We start from the raw sequence: 18,014 nt of genomic DNA on the forward strand, positions 1-18,014 counted from the left end.
CACTGTACCGATCAGTGTCAGATTTCTTGTACACACTCTTCACATTACTGGCATCCGTGTTGTTTTTAGCAAGCTCAGTGCGTTAATTGTTCACCTTCAAAGATCTTCAACATCCACACAGATTGGAACACACTGATGCTTAGTATTTATTATCTGTATTTTATATTGTTTGTTAGTTTTTCTTTGTGGACTCGTTGTTACTCAGTATGACTTTAATCTTTATCTTAAACATCTTCAACATCCACTCTAACACGCTGATGGTTGTCATTACTACATGTTCCACACTGACATGCTTTCATTTTCTTCATGGCCTCCATTGTATTTTCTTGTCATGGCTGCCAGTTCCCACCTGATGTTGTGTGGGAGTCCAGTCTGATCCAGACCGTACTGAATAACTGCTAGCTTGCATAATGTTTTCAGACTAGCATTTAAGTCTAAGATGAACAGGTCACTGTGTTCTCTAATGAGGATGATACGATCTCCCACCATGCAACAGCACATCCTACGCATCCCACCGGGGCCTTCCCCCTTGGGCTCAACCTTCTTCCATGAGGAGGACTCTGGGTTGAATTTCCACAGGTCATTTAAGGCTTTGGCCGTGCACCACGCTTTGCCACCAAATATGTACAGCTCTCCATTGTAGGCAAAGGCTGTGTGATGGTAGTGTCTTTCTGGAAGAAGCTGTGCAGAAGGTGTTCTCAGCCAGATGTTGGTCTCTGTGTCAAACACTCTGATGTTGTTGTTCTGGTACTCTAGGCCCCCAAATACAAACATATTTGTTCCAATGATGGTGGCAGAGTGAAGTGATGAAACCGGTGGTGGAGTGGTGTTGATTAGAGACCAGACCATTGTGGTGGTGTCCAACTTGTAGATGTCAGTATAGAATCCAGGCCTACCGTATCCTCCATGGATAAACATGACCTTCCTCAAGACACAGGCTGAGTGATCCCACCTCGCCTTGGGAACAGTACCAGAAACCTTTGTCTTGTACCATCTGTGGGTGTCGACATCAAATGCATAAAGAACATTGGAGTCCTCCTTTGTGTCATAATGATAACCCCCCCAGACGTAGGTGACATAATCTTTCAGCACGGCTGTGTGGTCCTGTGCCTGGAGGGAACCTCAAGAGGTGTCACTGTCACCTTTGTCCAACACAAAGACACTGTGTTGAAGACGTGCACCTCAGTCTGATCACCGTTCCCTCCAAAGGAGTACACCTTGTGGCCAACTGTGACAGCAGCTTCATGGTCCATTCCTGGGTCTGTCAGATGTACCGTCCATTTCAACATTGCACACGACTCCACTCAATTGTTCAAGTCCTCGCCTCGTGTTCTGTAACAGAATGTAGTATTATTGTGCTTCCTACCACTCCCTTTATAATGCAGCGATATTTAGGCCAGATGTCCTGACTCGTACGGAAGGTGCTGGGGTCTCTTCTGGTGAAAGCTGATGAAGGAACCTGAAGGTTGAATGTGAACATAGCCTTGAGAAGTCCCGTCTCGGAGACCCTAACCCTAACGCAAAAAGTGGATTAAATACTGCTTGCATCTGAACTCAAGGTGTGATGACCAGCCTTTATATAATGCTGGGCTGGATGCTCATGACATCTCACTGATGTCATGAGTCAGCTATGTCCATATATGGAGATCCCTGATGTCATCGGTAAATGGGCATGCATGACCAAATATGGGCATATCGGGGTGATCAGTGGTTCTGTAGAGTCCTGGTGCAGTGGTTCTGTAGAGTCCTGGTGCAGTGGGTCTGTAGAGTCCTGGTGCAGTGGGTCTGTAGAGTCCTGGTGCAGTGGGTCTGTAGAGTCCTGGTGCAGTGGTTCTGTAGAGTCCTGGTGCAGTGGGTCTGTAGAGTCCTGGTGCAGTGGGTCTGTAGAGTCCTGGTCTGTAGAGTCCTGGTGCAGTGGTTCTGTAGAGTCCTGGTGCAGTGGTTCTGTAGAGTCCTGGTGCAGTGGTTCTGTAGAGTCCTGTTCTGTAGAGTCCTGGTGCAGTGGGTCTGTAGAGTCCTGTTCTGTAGAGTCCTGGTGCAGTGGGTCTGTAGAGTCCTGGTCTGTAGAGTCCTGGTGCAGTGGGTCTGTAGAGTCCTGTTCTGTAGAGTCCTGGTGCAGTGGGTCTGTAGAGTCCTGTTCTGTAGAGTCCTGGTGCAGTGGGTCTGTAGAGTCCTGGTCTGTAGAGTCCTGGTGCAGTGGGTCTGTAGAGTCCTGTTCTGTAGAGTCCTGGTGCAGTGGGTCTGTAGAGTCCTGTTCTGTAGAGTCCTGGTGCAGTGGTTCTGTAGAGTCCTGGTGCAGTGGGTCTGTAGAGTCCTGTTCTGTAGAGTCCTGGTGCAGTGGGTCTGTAGAGTCCTGTTCTGTAGAGTCCTGGTGCAGTGGTTCTGTAGAGTCCTGGTGCAGTGGGTCTGTAGAGTCCTGGTGCAGTGGTTCTGTAGAGTCCTGGTGCAGTGGTTCTGTAGAGTCCTGGTGCAGTGGTTCTGTAGAGTCCTGGTGCAGTGGGTCTGTAGAGTCCTGGTGCAGTGGGTCTGTAGAGTCCTGGTGCAGTGGGTCTGTAGAGTCCTGGTGCAGTGGTTCTGTAGAGTCCTGGTGCAGTGGTTCTGTAGAGTCCTGGTGCAGTGGGTCTGTAGAGTCCTGGTGCAGTGGTTCTGTAGAGTCCTGGTACGTACATACGTACAGAATGAGTACATATCCCTTTTTATACCTTTCCTTTTTCCTTCACCCAAAACATTCATGCATTTATTCCAAATGGAATAAAGTTAACTTTTTAAGTGGTGCAACCACTTCCTTAAGTGACTATGTGTGTGGCTGGCTGGGTGGGTGGCTGGCTGGCTGGGTGGGTGGGTGGCTGGGTGCGTCTGAGCATGAAAACAGCATGGTTGTTTTTCACCACCTGGGGACCCCCACACGGAGTTGCACCACTTACTTCACACAGGTGTGATTTTTATTTAGAGCAGCAAATTATTTTCACCCCTTTTTCTCCTCTCTACACTTCTCAGAGAGACAGAGAGAGAGATAATAACAAACACATAATTCTCCATAATATTCAATAATGTTTGGACAAAGTAACGTGTGCTCTTATTGTGAAGTACGTAGACTTGATCTAATTATACCAGCCAGTTGTTCCCAAGGCCTGTCTTTCGTTTTACTGTAAACGAAACTTACGAAAGTAAAACGGAAGGCCTTTCAAGCCCTGTCTGTGAGAGAGCAGGAGGAAGGAAGGACCACATCACACCAACACTAATAGAACTTCACTGGCTACCCATACAGGCCAGAGCCGACTTCAAGATACTCCTCCTGACCTATAAAACCTTAAATGGACTCGCACCACCTTACATGTCCAGTTTAATAAATATATACATCCCTCCAAGACCACTACGCTCTCAGGATGCTGGAAAACTCACAGTCACAACACATAATAAAATAACGGTTGGGGGCAGAGCTTTCACACACCGTGCCCCCTGTCTCTGGAACGCTCTCCCTCAGGATGTCAGAAATTCACACTCCCTGGAAATGTTTAAGTCAAGGCTAAAAACACACCTTTTTTCTATACACTACGGTTCCGCTTAGTTTTAATCAGTATGATTCATACAGCTATGCACATTTTACCATGTTTTACTATGTTTTTATTGCTATGCTATTTGTGTTTGATTTGTTTTTTATGTATTAATGCTGTAAAGTGCACAGAGACCCCCTGGGGTGATTTTGTACTATAAATAAAATAAACTGAACTGAAACTGAAGGAAGGGAGGGAGGGGACAGACAGGAAGAGCGAGAGAGAGAGAGAGGAAAACTGTCAGAAACCAAAGATTACTCTGTGAAGCAAGATGAGTCGTTTTAAGCCCAGGTGAAGTGTTATTTATTCATTATAAACCAATTCGAACATGAGACAGTATTTATACGTCTGTTTTGCCTTAAGTTACAGTATGTCTTCAACACGCATTAGGGATGCCAAACGACTCATAGGCTATTTGGCCAATCGAGGCGTCGATCGATTTCTTTCCTATTTCTTTTTCATTATTTTTATTGTTGTTGTTGCTGCTGCGCAGCAGTTGAGGAGAACGCAACTATGCATTCCTTTAAGCAACACAACTTCCGCAGCTGCATCCATATGTTTAGAATTTGCATCAATGATCAAAGCCCAATAATAAAAAAAATAAACTTTATTTTGTAAACTGAAGGAGCAGCGGCGCTATCGGCTATAGTCCCAACTCTCAAGTGTCACGAGTCCCGTAATGAAGTGATACGGGACGCACGTTGTTTCGTATTTTAATGTCGGGTCGGGGAATAAATACATTATGAATGACGGCGGGATTTATTTGACAACTCTGCCCTGCTTTCCTCACGAGAAGAGAAGAGCGCTCACAGCTCCGAACAGGGCGGACCTGCGGCTGTCAGTTCACTTTACGGCATGTGTGAGAGTTGCCAATTTGTGAGAGAAATAACAATAAGCATTCAGGTCTATGAAAACAAGCCAAAAAGAAGCAACTAATGGGCTATTTGAAAATGCGTTGCGTTGTGAGCTGCTGTTTTCAAAACAATCATGGGATTATATTATTATTATTATCATTATCATTATCATTATCATTATCATTATCATTATCATTATCATTATCATTATCATTATCATTATCATTATTATTTTTCTTTTATAAAATGTGGAATATTCTTTGAAACATTTTACCAACAACACAAATCTTGTATGGGGGTTCCTGGTACAAAATATGTCTAGATCTAGATTGTATACATTAAGATGGATGGAGAGTTACTTAAGCGACAGAAAGCAAACTGTTTTCTTTAATGGAAGTTTGTCTAAGGTCAGTCATGTTAATTGTGGAGTCCCTCAGGGAAGTTGCTTGGGGACTATTGTTTTCTATTTTTTTTTATAAATGATCTACCTTTAGTACTACAAAAAGCTCAAATCTCAATGTATGCAGACAACTCAACCATATATGCATCGGGATCAACTACAGATGAGATACATTCTATTTTAGAACATTAATTAAAGTCAATAGTAGACTGGGCGAAGAGTAATAAACGTGTACTCAATGTTGGTAAGACAAAGTCTATACTAATGGGAACAAAGCACTAGATGAGATCTGAACATTACATTACATTACATTACAGTCATTTAGCAGACGCTTTTATCCAAAGCGACTTACAATAAGTGTATTCAACATAGGTAGGGAACAAAAACTACTAATCACCAGAAGTCTTTAGTGCATTTTCTGCAAAAACAAGCAACCAAGAGTATACCTAGCGCTAAGGTAAAAGTGCAATATATCAGCTACCTATTTCCTTAACCGGATGAGACAAAATAGCTAAATCAAATGAGCATGAGCTAAAACAATTAAGTGTATCGACTAAACAAGATCCAATAAACAATACAACAATAGAAAACAAACGTTCGTACAACTAGTTAACAACAAGTAGGTCAGGCAGAGAGGAAGGGTAGTGTTTCCTGAAGAGGTGGGTTTTCAACCTGCGGCGAAATATGGGCAGTGACTCTGCTGTCCTAACATCAGTGGGGAGTTCATTCCACCACTGTGGGGCCAGAACAGAAAAGAGTCGTGACCGTGTGGATCGGCCAGAAGGACCCTTGAGTGACGAGGCAATCAGTCGCCCCGAGGTGGCAGACCGAAGTGGTCGGGCAGGGGTGTAGGCATCGACCATAGCCCGGAGATAGGAAGGAGCTGTTCCTTTCACTGCCCTATAGGCTAACACCAGGGTTTTGAACTGGATGCGGGCCGCTACGGGGAGCCAGTGTAGAGAACGGAGAAGGATGGTTGTGTGGGAGAACTTGGGGCGGTTGAACACCAGACGAGCCGCAGCTTTCTGAACAAGCTCCAGAGGTCTGATGGCAGATGCCGGAGCACCAGCAAGGAGGGAGTTGCAGTAGTCCAGGCGGGAGATGACGAGAGCCTGGATGAGCACCTGGGCTGCCTTCTCCGTGAGGAAGGGGCGAATCCTCCTGATGTTGTAGAGGAGGAATCTGCAGGACCTTGTCACTGATGCGATGTTTGCCGAGAACGTCAGTTGATCGTCCAGGGTCACACCCAGATTTTTCGCAGTCCGAGTTGAGGTCACCACAGCATTATCAATGGTGATGGCCATGTCTCGGTGCGGACAGCCCTTCCCCGGGAGGAACATCAGCTCGGTCTTGTCCAGGTTGAGCTTCAGGTGGTTTGTCGACATCCACGCCGAGATGTCAGCCAGACAAGCAGCAATGCGTGCCTCCACTTGGGTATCAGAGGGGGGGAATGAGAGGATCAGCTGGGTGTCATCGGCATAGCAGTGGTAGGAAAAGCCATGGGAGTGGATGACAGCACCCAGAGATGTAGTGTAGAGAGAGAAAAGAAGAGGACCCAGAACCGAGCCTTGGGGAACCCCAGTTGTGAGCCTGTGTGGTTCTGACACAGACCCTCTCAGCATCACCTGGTAGGAGCGACCCGTCAGGTAGGATGCAAACAGGGAGAGTGCAGAGCCTGAGACACCCATCCCCTCGAGGGTGGAGAGGAGGATCTGATGGTTCACCGTGTCGAACGCTGCAGACAGGTCCAGGAGTATCAGGACGGAGGAGAGAGAGTTCGCTCTAGCGGCATGGAGCGACTCCGTCACTGCCAGCAGGGCAGTCTCTGTCGAGTGACCCACTTTGAAACCAGACTGGTTGGAGTCCAGGAGGTTGTTCTGGTGGAGATAGGAGGACAGTTGTTTAAAGACAGCACGTTCGAGAGTTTTAGATAGGAAGGATAGAAGGGAAACCGGTCTGTAGTTCTTGATCTCAGAGGGGTCAAGTGTCGGTTTCTTCAGGAGGGGGGTGACTCTGGCAGTCTTGAAAGTAGAGGGAAAGTAGCCAGATGTCAGAGAGGTGTTAATAAGGTGGGTTAAGAAGGGAAGAAGTTCAGGTGCAATAGACTGCAACAGAGTGGTTGGGACCGGGTCCAGAGAGCATGAGGTGGGGCGACTAGAGGTAACAAGGAGAAGGACCTCGTTAGGGGAGAGGGGAGAGAAGTGGGATAGAGAGGGGATGGGGGGGGGAAGAGGAGTAGATGAAGGTAGAGAGGGGGGGGTGGCAGGCAGACGGGTGTGGGCAGTGCGCAGGGCACCAGCCAGGGGAGGAGGGAAGGAGGATCGGATATCGTTCACCTTCTTGTCAAAGAAGTTGGCGAAATCGTCAGGGAGGAGGGACGAGGAGGGAGGAGGGGGTGGTGGTTGTAGGAGAGAGGAGAAAGTTTCAAAGAGTTTTTTAGGGTTGGAAGCAGAAGCCTGAATTTTAGTGCAGAAAAAAGCAGCTTTAGCAGCTGATAGAGAGGAGGAAAAAGTAGAAATGAGAGATTGGAAGGTGAGAAGGTCCTCCGGGAGGTTGCCCTTTCTCCATTTGCGCTCAGCCGCTCTCAGGCTCTATAGACTTTGAACCAAAGTCTATACTAATGGGAACAAAGCACTAGATGAGATCTGAACCAAAGTCTATACTAATGGGAACAAAGCACTAGATGAGATCTGAACCAAAGTCTATACTAATGGGAACAAAGCACTAGATGAGATCTGAACCAAAGTCTATACTAATGGGAACAAAGCACCCATCATGATGAGTTGGGCAACACTGACGTGATCAACTCTTTCAAATAACTCCAACACTGAACCCAATTTAAATATGAAGGCGTTAAAATCACACTTTGTGAGTTAAAATCAACTCTGAAATGTTTAACTTTGAAATTTCGACTCTTTATTTATTTGTGCAGCGTTAGTGAGTTGTCATCGGAGGAGGAGGAGAAGGAGGAAGGGGCGGGGAACAAAGAGGACGACAGTAACAACAATGTGTAAGTATTTAGCATTGCGTGCGGTTCTGATTAAGGGCCACCATAACTTGTTATACAGTAACTAATACTGTACAATGTATAATGTACCTAACCCTAACCCTAGCACATGCTTTTTTGACTTGAGAGCTACTTTCAAAATGACCAGCTCAACAAGATCTATCCACCGAACAAATGATTATACCATTGATGAAAATAGTTTAAATATGTAATGGAATAGGGAGGGTTTTTGGTGTTTGTGCAACAGCAACACTCTTGAACATACAAGATGGCATTGTGGGTCTGAGCTGACAGGCCCTTTGATGTCAATCAATCATTGTGGGTCTGAGCTGACAGGCCCTTTGATGTCAATCAATCATTGTGGGTTTGAGCTGACAGGCCCTTTGATGTCAATCAATCAAATCACCTTCATTCAAGAGGCAGATGCCCAAAAAAAATGTTTTTTATGGTTAAATGTAATATTCTTTAGGTGCATGTCATGTGATCTACCTGCACAGCCTTTGTGATCTACTGGTAGATCACGATCTACCTTTTGGGCGGGCGGGTCCCTGTGGAAACGGCTGCTGCAAATGTGTTGTGAGTGAGTGAGTGATTGATTGATTGATTGATTGATTGGAAATGTTATTCACAGTTTGTAGAATGGCTACAGGTCAATACAGAATCTGACTGCTACAAAAAGCTCAAGACTTGTTTACATCAGGGTCCTACATTTTCAATTCATCAGAGCATTTAAAGACATACAGGGCGACTGTGGCTCAGGAGGTAGAGCAGGTCGTCCAATGATCCATGGGTCGGCGGTTCGAATCCCGGCTCCTCCTGGCTACATGTCGAAGTGTCCTTGGGCAAGACATTGAACCCCAAATTGCTCCCGATGTGCTGGCTGGTAGGTACCTTGCATGGCTTCCGCCGCAATCGGTGTATGAATGGGTGAATGTAATGCACAATCTATGTAAAGCGCCTTGGATAAAGGCGCTATATAAATGCACCATTTACCATTTACATACAAAAACATCTACATGCTACTCTATGGTGTTCTGCCGGCCGGCCGGGCGGGTCACTGGCCGTTGGTTCTGTTAAAAAAGGTCAAAAAGATCATTTAAAAATAATACAAATTTCACGCGTGCATCGTGCTCCGCCACCAATCATTTACAGTCTGTCTGTAACCGTTTTGGAAGTAAGGTTTACTATTTACTATGTTTTTTCAGTCATCTGTGACTAAGGGAGGATCGACGTTTTGTAAATGCGGTTCCTTCATAGTCTTTGTTTATGAGGCGTGTTTATTTAATGCCTCAAAGGGAAGGAATGATAGATATTTGGAACCACACACCCACACTCACATTAACCAGGGCTGAGCACTGATTCGTTGGCTCTGTAATCCAGTTGTTCTTGTTGTGCCAGTTGCAAAGGGCAGAGAGAGAGAGAGAGAGAGAGAGAGAGAGAGAGAGAAAACTGAGATTACTCAAAGATTAGAGGGGCGTGGTGGCACAGTCGGTAGTGCTGTCGCCTCACAGCTAGAAGGTCCTGGGTTCCATTCCCACAGTCGGTAGTGCTGTCGCCTCACAGCTAGAAGGTCCTGGGTTCCATTCCCACAGTCGGTAGTGCTGTCGCCTCACAGCTAGAAGGTCCTGGGTTCGATTCCCACAGTCGGTAGTGCTGTCGCCACAGCTAGAAGGTTCAACCTTGTCTTTGTGTATTTAGTCATTTGCATGCACGCTAAAATGCGCCCACCTCATCAGTGTTCTGTAGCTCCGTGGGCGGTCCATGTATGTGTTTAATAATGGGTCTAATCTGATTCTGTTCAGCCAAACATGTGAGAGAAAGTAAAAGTATCAATGTTTTTTCCCCACTAAAAAGTCAATACTGTAAGTAAATTTAAAATTACACAATTAAGGTATAATGCAGTAAGGCTCTGCGGTGGCAAAAACAAAACCTTTAAAACAATATTTAATGTGTTCCTTCTTTTTCTGTCTCAGTGTGCGTTTGACGAAGGAGGATTTCATCTTCAGCTATGATAACCTGCTCTATGCGCTGGGTCGAAAAGCAACGTACCTCTGCTACGAGGTGAAGAGGAGCAGAGGACAGAAGTCCCTCCCCTCGGTCTTTGGACAACTCTGGAACCAGCCACCCTTGGCAAGACAAGTGTTGCGTGTAAGATAACTACGTCACGCGGTGCAGCTGTGTTTACTAGTCCCCACCCAATGATCATTTCAGCGGGAATATTTTCGGGAACACAACGCTGCGATTGGTCAAAAAACGTTAACTTCCGGGGGGGGGAAGTCCCGCCTTTCGATAGCTTCTCTGCCTTAGGTTGTGACCAGGCTCTTCTTTTTCGCAGTTAAGTGACCCTGGGACCGAGGCTAGGAACCAGCAGGATCTGGAACGTGGCCACGTGGAGGTGAGGGGAGAATATTGGGCGTTGAGAAGCAAGAGTATAGGGAATGAATGCCTTCTATTACAACTGTGGGTTCCAGATGACCTGTAGGCACGTCATAGCGCTTTATTTATTGATATCAAACAAAAAATAATAATTCTGAGTTTTTTGTTTCAAATATTAACATTTTAAGATTCATAAGTTTATTATCTTTGAGCCCATGAAGCTTTCAGAAGGTTCTCCTTCCATGACATCATCATCCATCATCATTCTATCATCTCAGAAATGTTTGACATCTGAAACATTTTCTAAATATGAATTTAAGCACATGATGCTACTTGTGTCTGATCTTACTTCAGTCATGCTAGTGTTAAAGGCACTTGACCAAAAAAACGCATTTGAGGAGATGGGACGTTGTCTTATCCCTTCGTCTCTGTCCCCACAGCGGCTGTTCCTTGAGGGGGCTCTCCTGCAACCTGATGTGGAGTACATGGTCAAATGGTTCATCTCTCATTCTCCATGCCGTGACTGTTCCAAGTACATCGTCGAGTTCCTCAGCAAGAACCCCAAACTGCGCCTCCACATCTGTGTCTCTCGCCTCTACTGCATTAAGGCGGAGGCCAACAGGAAGGGTCTGAGGGACCTGAAAGGAGCAGGTGTACAGATCACTGCCATGCAACCCGAAGGTTAGAAAGAGGGCTGTGTGTGTGTGTGTGTGTGTGTGTGTGTGTGTGTGTGTGTGTGTGTGTGTGTGTGTGTGTGTGTGTGTGTGTGTGTGTGTGTGTGCGTGTGCGTGCGCGCGTGCGCGCGTGCGCGCAACTGGCTGCACAACCCTGACCGCCAGGGGCGCTGTTGCTGCCTGCCTGCCTTCTTGCCTGCCTTCTCGCCTGCCTGCCTTCTTGCCTGCCTGCCTGCCTGCCCGCCCTCTGCCATGATGTGAGTGCTGTATTTGTATCAATAATTTGCCTTTTGTGTGAACTGTGCCTAGCTGAATATATAGGACTGTATTTTAACATGAATCATAATGGTGGTACTTATTTTCTGAGGTGGTTCTTGCTGTAAAAAGGTTGAGAACCAGATTTAACCAGATTTCTGTTGTCCTTTTCTTAATTTCATAGTTTCGATATTCTCGTCTGGTTATAAATGGTAAAACTTATTTAAACTAATTAAATAGAGATTTGCTTAACTCTATAAGTGCGGCTAGCTGTTAGCATTAACCCCAGTTCCCAGTGCCACCATACGTGTTCACTTTAAACCCCCCCCCCCACACACACACACACACACACACTCGCTACACACACTCTAGTATCATTGGAACACGCACACACTGTTTACCTGCGTTTACATGGCGGCAGCCTCGCGGTACAAAGGCACAAATTAAATCCGAAATGTGGATGGCAGAAGATCCACCAAGGACAGGATCCTAGAGTCGGACTTATGGAGGTTTGAAAATCCTCCTTTCAACTGCTTTACACCATGATTATAATCCCATAGTTGGGACGGTGGGGCGTTGCCATAGGAACCGGACCAATGTTAAAGGCTTCCGTAGGACTGAACCATTATATAGACGGATTATACGTTGGGGTACGTATATCCAGTGTTGTTCCCGAACGCGTTCAAAGAACGATAGTTCACGAACGCGTTCTCATTTGGGCTGAACGTGAACGTACTGTATTTCTGCCTAATGAACGTTATTGTGAACGCGTTCATTTTTGGCGTGTGTGAACGTCACTTTCTCTCGTTCAACTTCGTTCAAGAGTGGGGGGGGGGGGTTACAGACGTTCGTTCGTATCCTGCCACGACGTTGGGCAGATGCAAAGCTACACTAGTACACCTAGTCACAGACAGTGTCGTCGTTAAGCAGCAGGAGGATCCCACTATAGCAGCAGCTGTCCGTTTATCATTAGCACAACCACGAACGTCCAACACATATACAATGAATTACTCACCTAATGCTGCCTGCAGGTTCCATGTTTAATTCCAGCGTGTGTAACCTACATTGTCTAAGTGACAGTTTTCATATTGTAAATATGGTCACTAACGTGGTTTAGCGACTAGTACTTTGACAGCTCATCCATCGTAGCTTGTTTACAAGTCAAACGGACTTCCTGTGCAGAAACTGCCTCATCAAAATAAGATGTATTGAAGTCTACTTACAGGACGTTAATATCTCATTTGAGTGGTCAGCATTCTCTAAATCCCTGTCTCTCAGCTGGTGCACAAATGCGCAAATGGCTATAGGCTGTGGCAATCATTTTGAAAAAAAAAAAAGAGAGAAAAATAACTAAAATCGTTTCTTTAGTTCAAAATGTTGAATTATGAACTATGAACTGAATTAGTTCCTTTTTAAATGTCTGAACTGTGAACTGAACTAGTTCATAAAATAAATGAACTTTCCCAACACTGCGTATATGATTCCACATAGCATCGGCTTACGTACCGCTCTCAAAGGGCACCTACGGACGGCTGCAATTCGAAACTGGCCCCTGTAAAATCGGAATCCCTCAAACACGGACGCAAGGACAACACAAGAGACGGTCGCGGCCACACAGCCAACTCAAGGTACGGCCACGGAGCCGACTTGGGGACCCAACGCAGCTCCTCCAAGGAAAACAAACAAATTAACGGAGCTGAACGTGAATCCCCCCCACCGCCCACCCCTTTTTTTCCTCACTGTATATGTTTCTTTTCCCTTTTTACCTCCTTTATGATGAATTCCTGTTCTGTCCTTTGTCTATATAGAAGTGTCTATTTGTACGTCTCTAAATGTTTTTGAGTATTTGAACATGGTGGACCCTATTGGAAACAAGTGTAATGCTTAATTGGGTCGTCCACTCACAGTTAACAGCCTTTGTATTGAGTTTGTGCTTGAAATGTACTGTAATTCTGCAAACTGTTAATACATTTTTCAATCAATCAATCAATCAATATATACGGACCTGGGGGAAAAAAACGTTAAAAATAATATAAAAGTAACTGAACCCGTTACTTTTTAAATTGTGGATTACGTTACTGACTACAATTTTTAGCAAGTAATTTGTAACTGTAGGGGATTACGTTTTAAAAGTAACGTTCCCAACCCTGCTGACCTGTTGATACGGATATCAGTAGCCTTTCGATTTTGGTCAATATATGGGGGAAGAAAACCGGTTATCAGATATCGGCCAAAATGGCAATGGGCCTATCGTGCATCTAACCAAGACGAAGACAGCCAGACAGAAACATGAACATTATGTTTCTGTGTCTTTCTAGACTTTGAATATTGTTGGCAGAACTTTGTGAATCACGGAGGGAGCAGCTTCGAGGCCTGCGAATGGGAATGGGAATCTGCGGATGGGAATACCCACCGAGCAGAGTTCTCTACGGAGAACTCTGCTCGTGTGAAGAAGCACCTCGATGACATCCTCCAGGTAAATCCACTAAATAACAAACTAAAGCTCTTTTTAACAACAGTGATGGGGGAAAGGTGGTTGAAATAAATGTAAGGCTGGGACTCTATTAATAATGAAATAAAAAAAAATGTCTGACTGTAATTAATTAATCGTAATTAGCGTGTTAAAGTCCCGGCCCTAAATAAACGATATCTTAAGTTTTCACAGACGTCTGAGTGCCATAATGACATCCATTCTCTCTATTTCTTTTCTTTCATGTTCATTATTCCCCCCTCCTACATTTGTATTTAATTCATGAATTTATATTTATTTCTCCCCTCTTTTTTCCCTTTTTTATCTCTCTCTCTCCCCTTCTATTTCTCAGCCTTGTGAGGCAGAGGAGTTAACAGAACAACTCAAGCGTCTGGAAGTGAAAAAGAAAAAGAGAGCGAAGTGAAACATCACATTGACCATTATGGCAACAACTAGCCCAGTGGTTCTCAACCTGTGGATCGGGACCCCAAGGGGGGTCCCCACATATGTTTAGGGGGGTCCCCAGATGACAGTGAAGGGACCATTTATTAAAAGACAACTTTAGTTTTTTTCAACCAAGGTTCAGGTTTTAGGTTGTCATTTGACAAAGTAAAAGGTGAGTTTTTTTTTAATTTACTTTCTTTCATTTTAGTGATTTTAGCTATTTTTGACAGGGGGGCGGGGGCATTCAAACATGGGGCAAAATACCTTTTTTACACAATTTTATGGCGATTTCTTTATTAATATTTACTATAGTCCTACTATAGACCCCAGGAAATGACATCTGGCCACAAAAGATCACAGGATCTACTGAATGTGAAGGTAGAGGTACTAGGGGGATGCCATACTGTGTATCATATAGGCTCAATGTGTCAGTTTGTCACATTCAGTAGATCCTGTGATCTTTTGTGGCCAGATATCATTTCTTGGGTCTAGTAGGACTCTAGTAAATAATACAAAAATAAATCACCATATTTTTTTCAGAAACAATTTAGGACCATGTTCGAATGCCCCCGCCCCCCCCCCCCCCTGTCAAAAATAGCTAAAATCGCTAAAATGAAAGAAAGCAGCACATAAAATAAAAAATAACACTCATCTTTTACTTTCTCTAATAACAACCTAAAACATGAACCTTGGTTGAACAAAACTAAGTTGTCCTTTTAAGGACTTTCAAGACCTTTTTAATACCTCAAAAAAAGAAAGAAAGACAAGACAAAAACCATTACTGCATCAAAAGTAATCAACACACACTGTACTATAAAAACTGGTGGTCAAATTGTCAAATATTATAAGAAAGAGTGAAAACAGCCGATCTACAAGCTCACAACGTGAGCTTGTAGATCGGCTGTTTTCACAATATTTGAATAAACTAAATATAATATCTCAACTGAACTCCTACAATTCCAAGGGCTTCTAGAGTGGGGGTCCCCAGTTCAGATGTGATTATTTTGGGGGTCCCCAGGTCAGATGTGATTATTTTGGGGGTCCCAGTTCAGATGTGATTATTTTGGTGGTCCCCAGTTCAGATGTGATTATTTTGGGGGTTCCCAGTTCAGATGTGATTATTTTGGGGGTTCCCAGTTCAAATGTGATTATTTTGGGGGTCCCCAGGTCAGATGTGATTATTTTGGGGGTCCCAGCCGGAAAATGTTGAGAACCACTGAACTAACCTAGTGAAAACTGAGAGAATGTACCCCGCCCTATCCAAAAAGACCTCCCCATCTTTAAACTGAGAGAATGTACCCCGCCCTATCCAAAAAGACCTCCCCATCTTTAACCTAGAGGAAATTACGGAAACCGAGGTGGTAAATATCATCAGATCACTGAAAGCATCCAAAGCCAAGGATGCCTATGGGCTCGATACAAACTTGTTAAAAACAAATGCTGAATCTCTGGTGGCACCGATCACACATCTGGTAAATCTGTCCATCAGACAACGCACTGTTCCCCCTCAATGGAAAGTTGCAGTGATAACACCAATCTACAAATCTGGTGCTAAAACTGACATATCAAACTATACAATTTACAATTTACAATTACAATTTAGGCATTTAGCAGACGCTCTTAATCCAGAGCGACTTAAATTAAGCAAGAACAAAAAGCATGGGAATACATCACATATGTAAAATGCATTTATCGCGAAACATGCGTAAGCTAAGAACGTGACTAGAACCTATCTATATAATGACACTATACATATAAACTATAACTAGAACATATCTATATAATGACACTATACATATAAACTATACATATATGCTATACTATGCTGTACATATATACTATGAAGTGCTATGACTACATACAATGCACTTATTGTGCTGTCTACATGACATGCTATAAGTCTGTTTCAAATGCTATATAAGTCTAAGAAGTGCTGTCTAAGGGGGGTAGGGTAAGTGCTATGGGCCATGATGGAGTCTGAAAAGGTGGGTTTTCAGACTACGGCGGAAGATCGGGAGTGATGCTGCAGTTCTATAGACCTATAAGCATCCTACCAGTTATATCAAAGGTGGCTGAAAAGTGGGTTGTCTAGTCTATCATCAAACACCTAGACAAAGGCCACGCCCCACTGCATCCCACCTAGACAAAGGCCACGCCCCACTGCATCCCACCTAGACAAAGGCCACGCCCCACTGCATCCCACCTAGACAAAGGCCACGCCCCACTGCATCCCACCTAGACAAAGGCCACGCCCTACTGCATCCCACCTAGACAAAGGCCACGCCCCACTGCATCCCACCTAGACAAAGGCCACGCTCCACTGCATCCCACCTAGACAAAGGCCACGCCCCACTGCATCCCACCTAGACAAAGGCCACGCCCCACTGCATCCCACCTAGACAAAGGCCACGCCCCACTGCATCCCACCTAGACAAAGGCCACGCCCCACTGCATCCCACCTAGACAAAGGCCACGCCCCACTGCATCCCACCTAGACAAAGGCCACGCCCCACTGCATCCCACCTAGACAAAGGCCACGCCCCACTGCATCCCATGCAGTTTGGGTTTCGGGCCTTCCACTCCACTGAATCAGCAAACTGCCTGTTCATAGAACAAATAAAGTGTGCTTTGAACAGAGCTCCCTGTGCAATGGCTGTGTTCCTGGACTTCAAGAAGGTGTTCGACACCGTCTGTCACCGGGTCCTCCTGTCCAAATTAACACATTTTAATTTCTCTCCAGAAGCTATAGAATGGTTTAGTTCCTATCTATCCACCAGAAAACAGTGTGTAAGTGTCAACAGTGTAACATCTCCCTACCACACCTGCTCGGTCGGTGTCCCCCAGGGCTCAATACTAGGTCAAATGTTGTTCTCTCTGTACATAAATGACCTGAAGTATGTAATGATCTACATGTCCAGATGTATGCAGATGATGCTGTTGTACCTGCCCATGGTAAAAGCTATGCAGATGTGTCAATAATTCTAACCTTAGCCCTGACAAGCATTCAAGACTGGCTTATAGATCCATGTCTGCTCTTGAATGCCAGACAGTCTGCATGGCCTTCTCCAAAAGACCAGTTGTGTTGGAGTCCTCAGGTGTGTTTCTGGGTGGAGAGGAACTTGACCTTGTCACAGAGTTCAAGTACCTCGGAGTCATTTTAGACTCAACCCTAACATTTAAAAAACATGTGAAGAAAGTCACTAATACAATTAAATTCAACCTTCAAAATTTGAAACAAATTAGACCCTTTCTGACAGTTGGAGCGGCCAGATCGTATCTTCACTGTATGATCCTATCACACATTGAATACTGTTTCACAAACTGGTCTTGCACAGGTGTGACTACTCTCAACCCCATAGAGCAGCTCTACAAGAGTGCGCTCAAGGTGTTTGACAGGAAGCCCCACTCATATCATCATTGTAACATCCTCTGGAGGCTCAATTATTTTAGCTTTGATAACTTTAACATTTTCAAACAGGTTGGGGTCATATACAAGACCCTAAATGGTGCAATTATTTTCTACTCGGTCTGTGACTGTCTCATAGGAGGGCTGTGGGCAGTTCAGAAACCCGTCCACCAGTGACATCATCGATGGGGAATACAAGCTAATAGAAACTGCAGGCCTTCTAGTCCTGAAAAGTTGCAATGTGAAAATGGAAGTCATCGTTCTCAAGATAATGAAAATCTAAACATTTTTGTAAATAAATCTTGTTTAAAAAAAATCTGCCTAATGATGATGTCACTGGAGGACGGTTTTTAAACTGCCCACAGCCCTCCTATGAGACACAGACTGAGTAGAAAAAAATCGTGCCATTTTATCATGATTATTAGTGAGGACCTATTATATGAAGATAGGTTGAAAAGTGGTGAAGTGGTCCTTTAATATGCACTGTCCTGTCCAAATAAACAAATGAAGTAAAGTAAAGAGAATGTGAGAAAAAGAGTTGACATTTAATAACAATGAAAATGATTGTTGAGAT

At 44.6% G+C, this 18,014-nt stretch overlaps 1 protein-coding gene across 1 annotated transcript; it reads right to left on the reverse strand.

The window, feature by feature from the left end:
- Positions 1-270: 270 nt before the first annotated feature.
- On the reverse strand, positions 271-1,253 carry LOC306918756 (kelch domain-containing protein 3-like; the record flags this gene model as incomplete). Its single annotated transcript, XM_079531621.1, has 2 exons — positions 271-1,110; positions 1,143-1,253. The coding sequence occupies 2 exons, from the start codon at positions 1,251-1,253 to the stop codon at positions 271-273; spliced, it is 951 nt and encodes a 316-aa protein (XP_079387747.1).
- Between the last annotated feature and the right edge of the window lie 16,761 nt (positions 1,254-18,014).

The sequence above is a fragment of the Electrona antarctica genome (genome assembly GCF_951216825.1).
Source record: "Electrona antarctica genome assembly, contig: scaffold_210, whole genome shotgun sequence".
Classification (NCBI taxonomy): domain Eukaryota; kingdom Metazoa; phylum Chordata; class Actinopteri; order Myctophiformes; family Myctophidae; genus Electrona; species Electrona antarctica.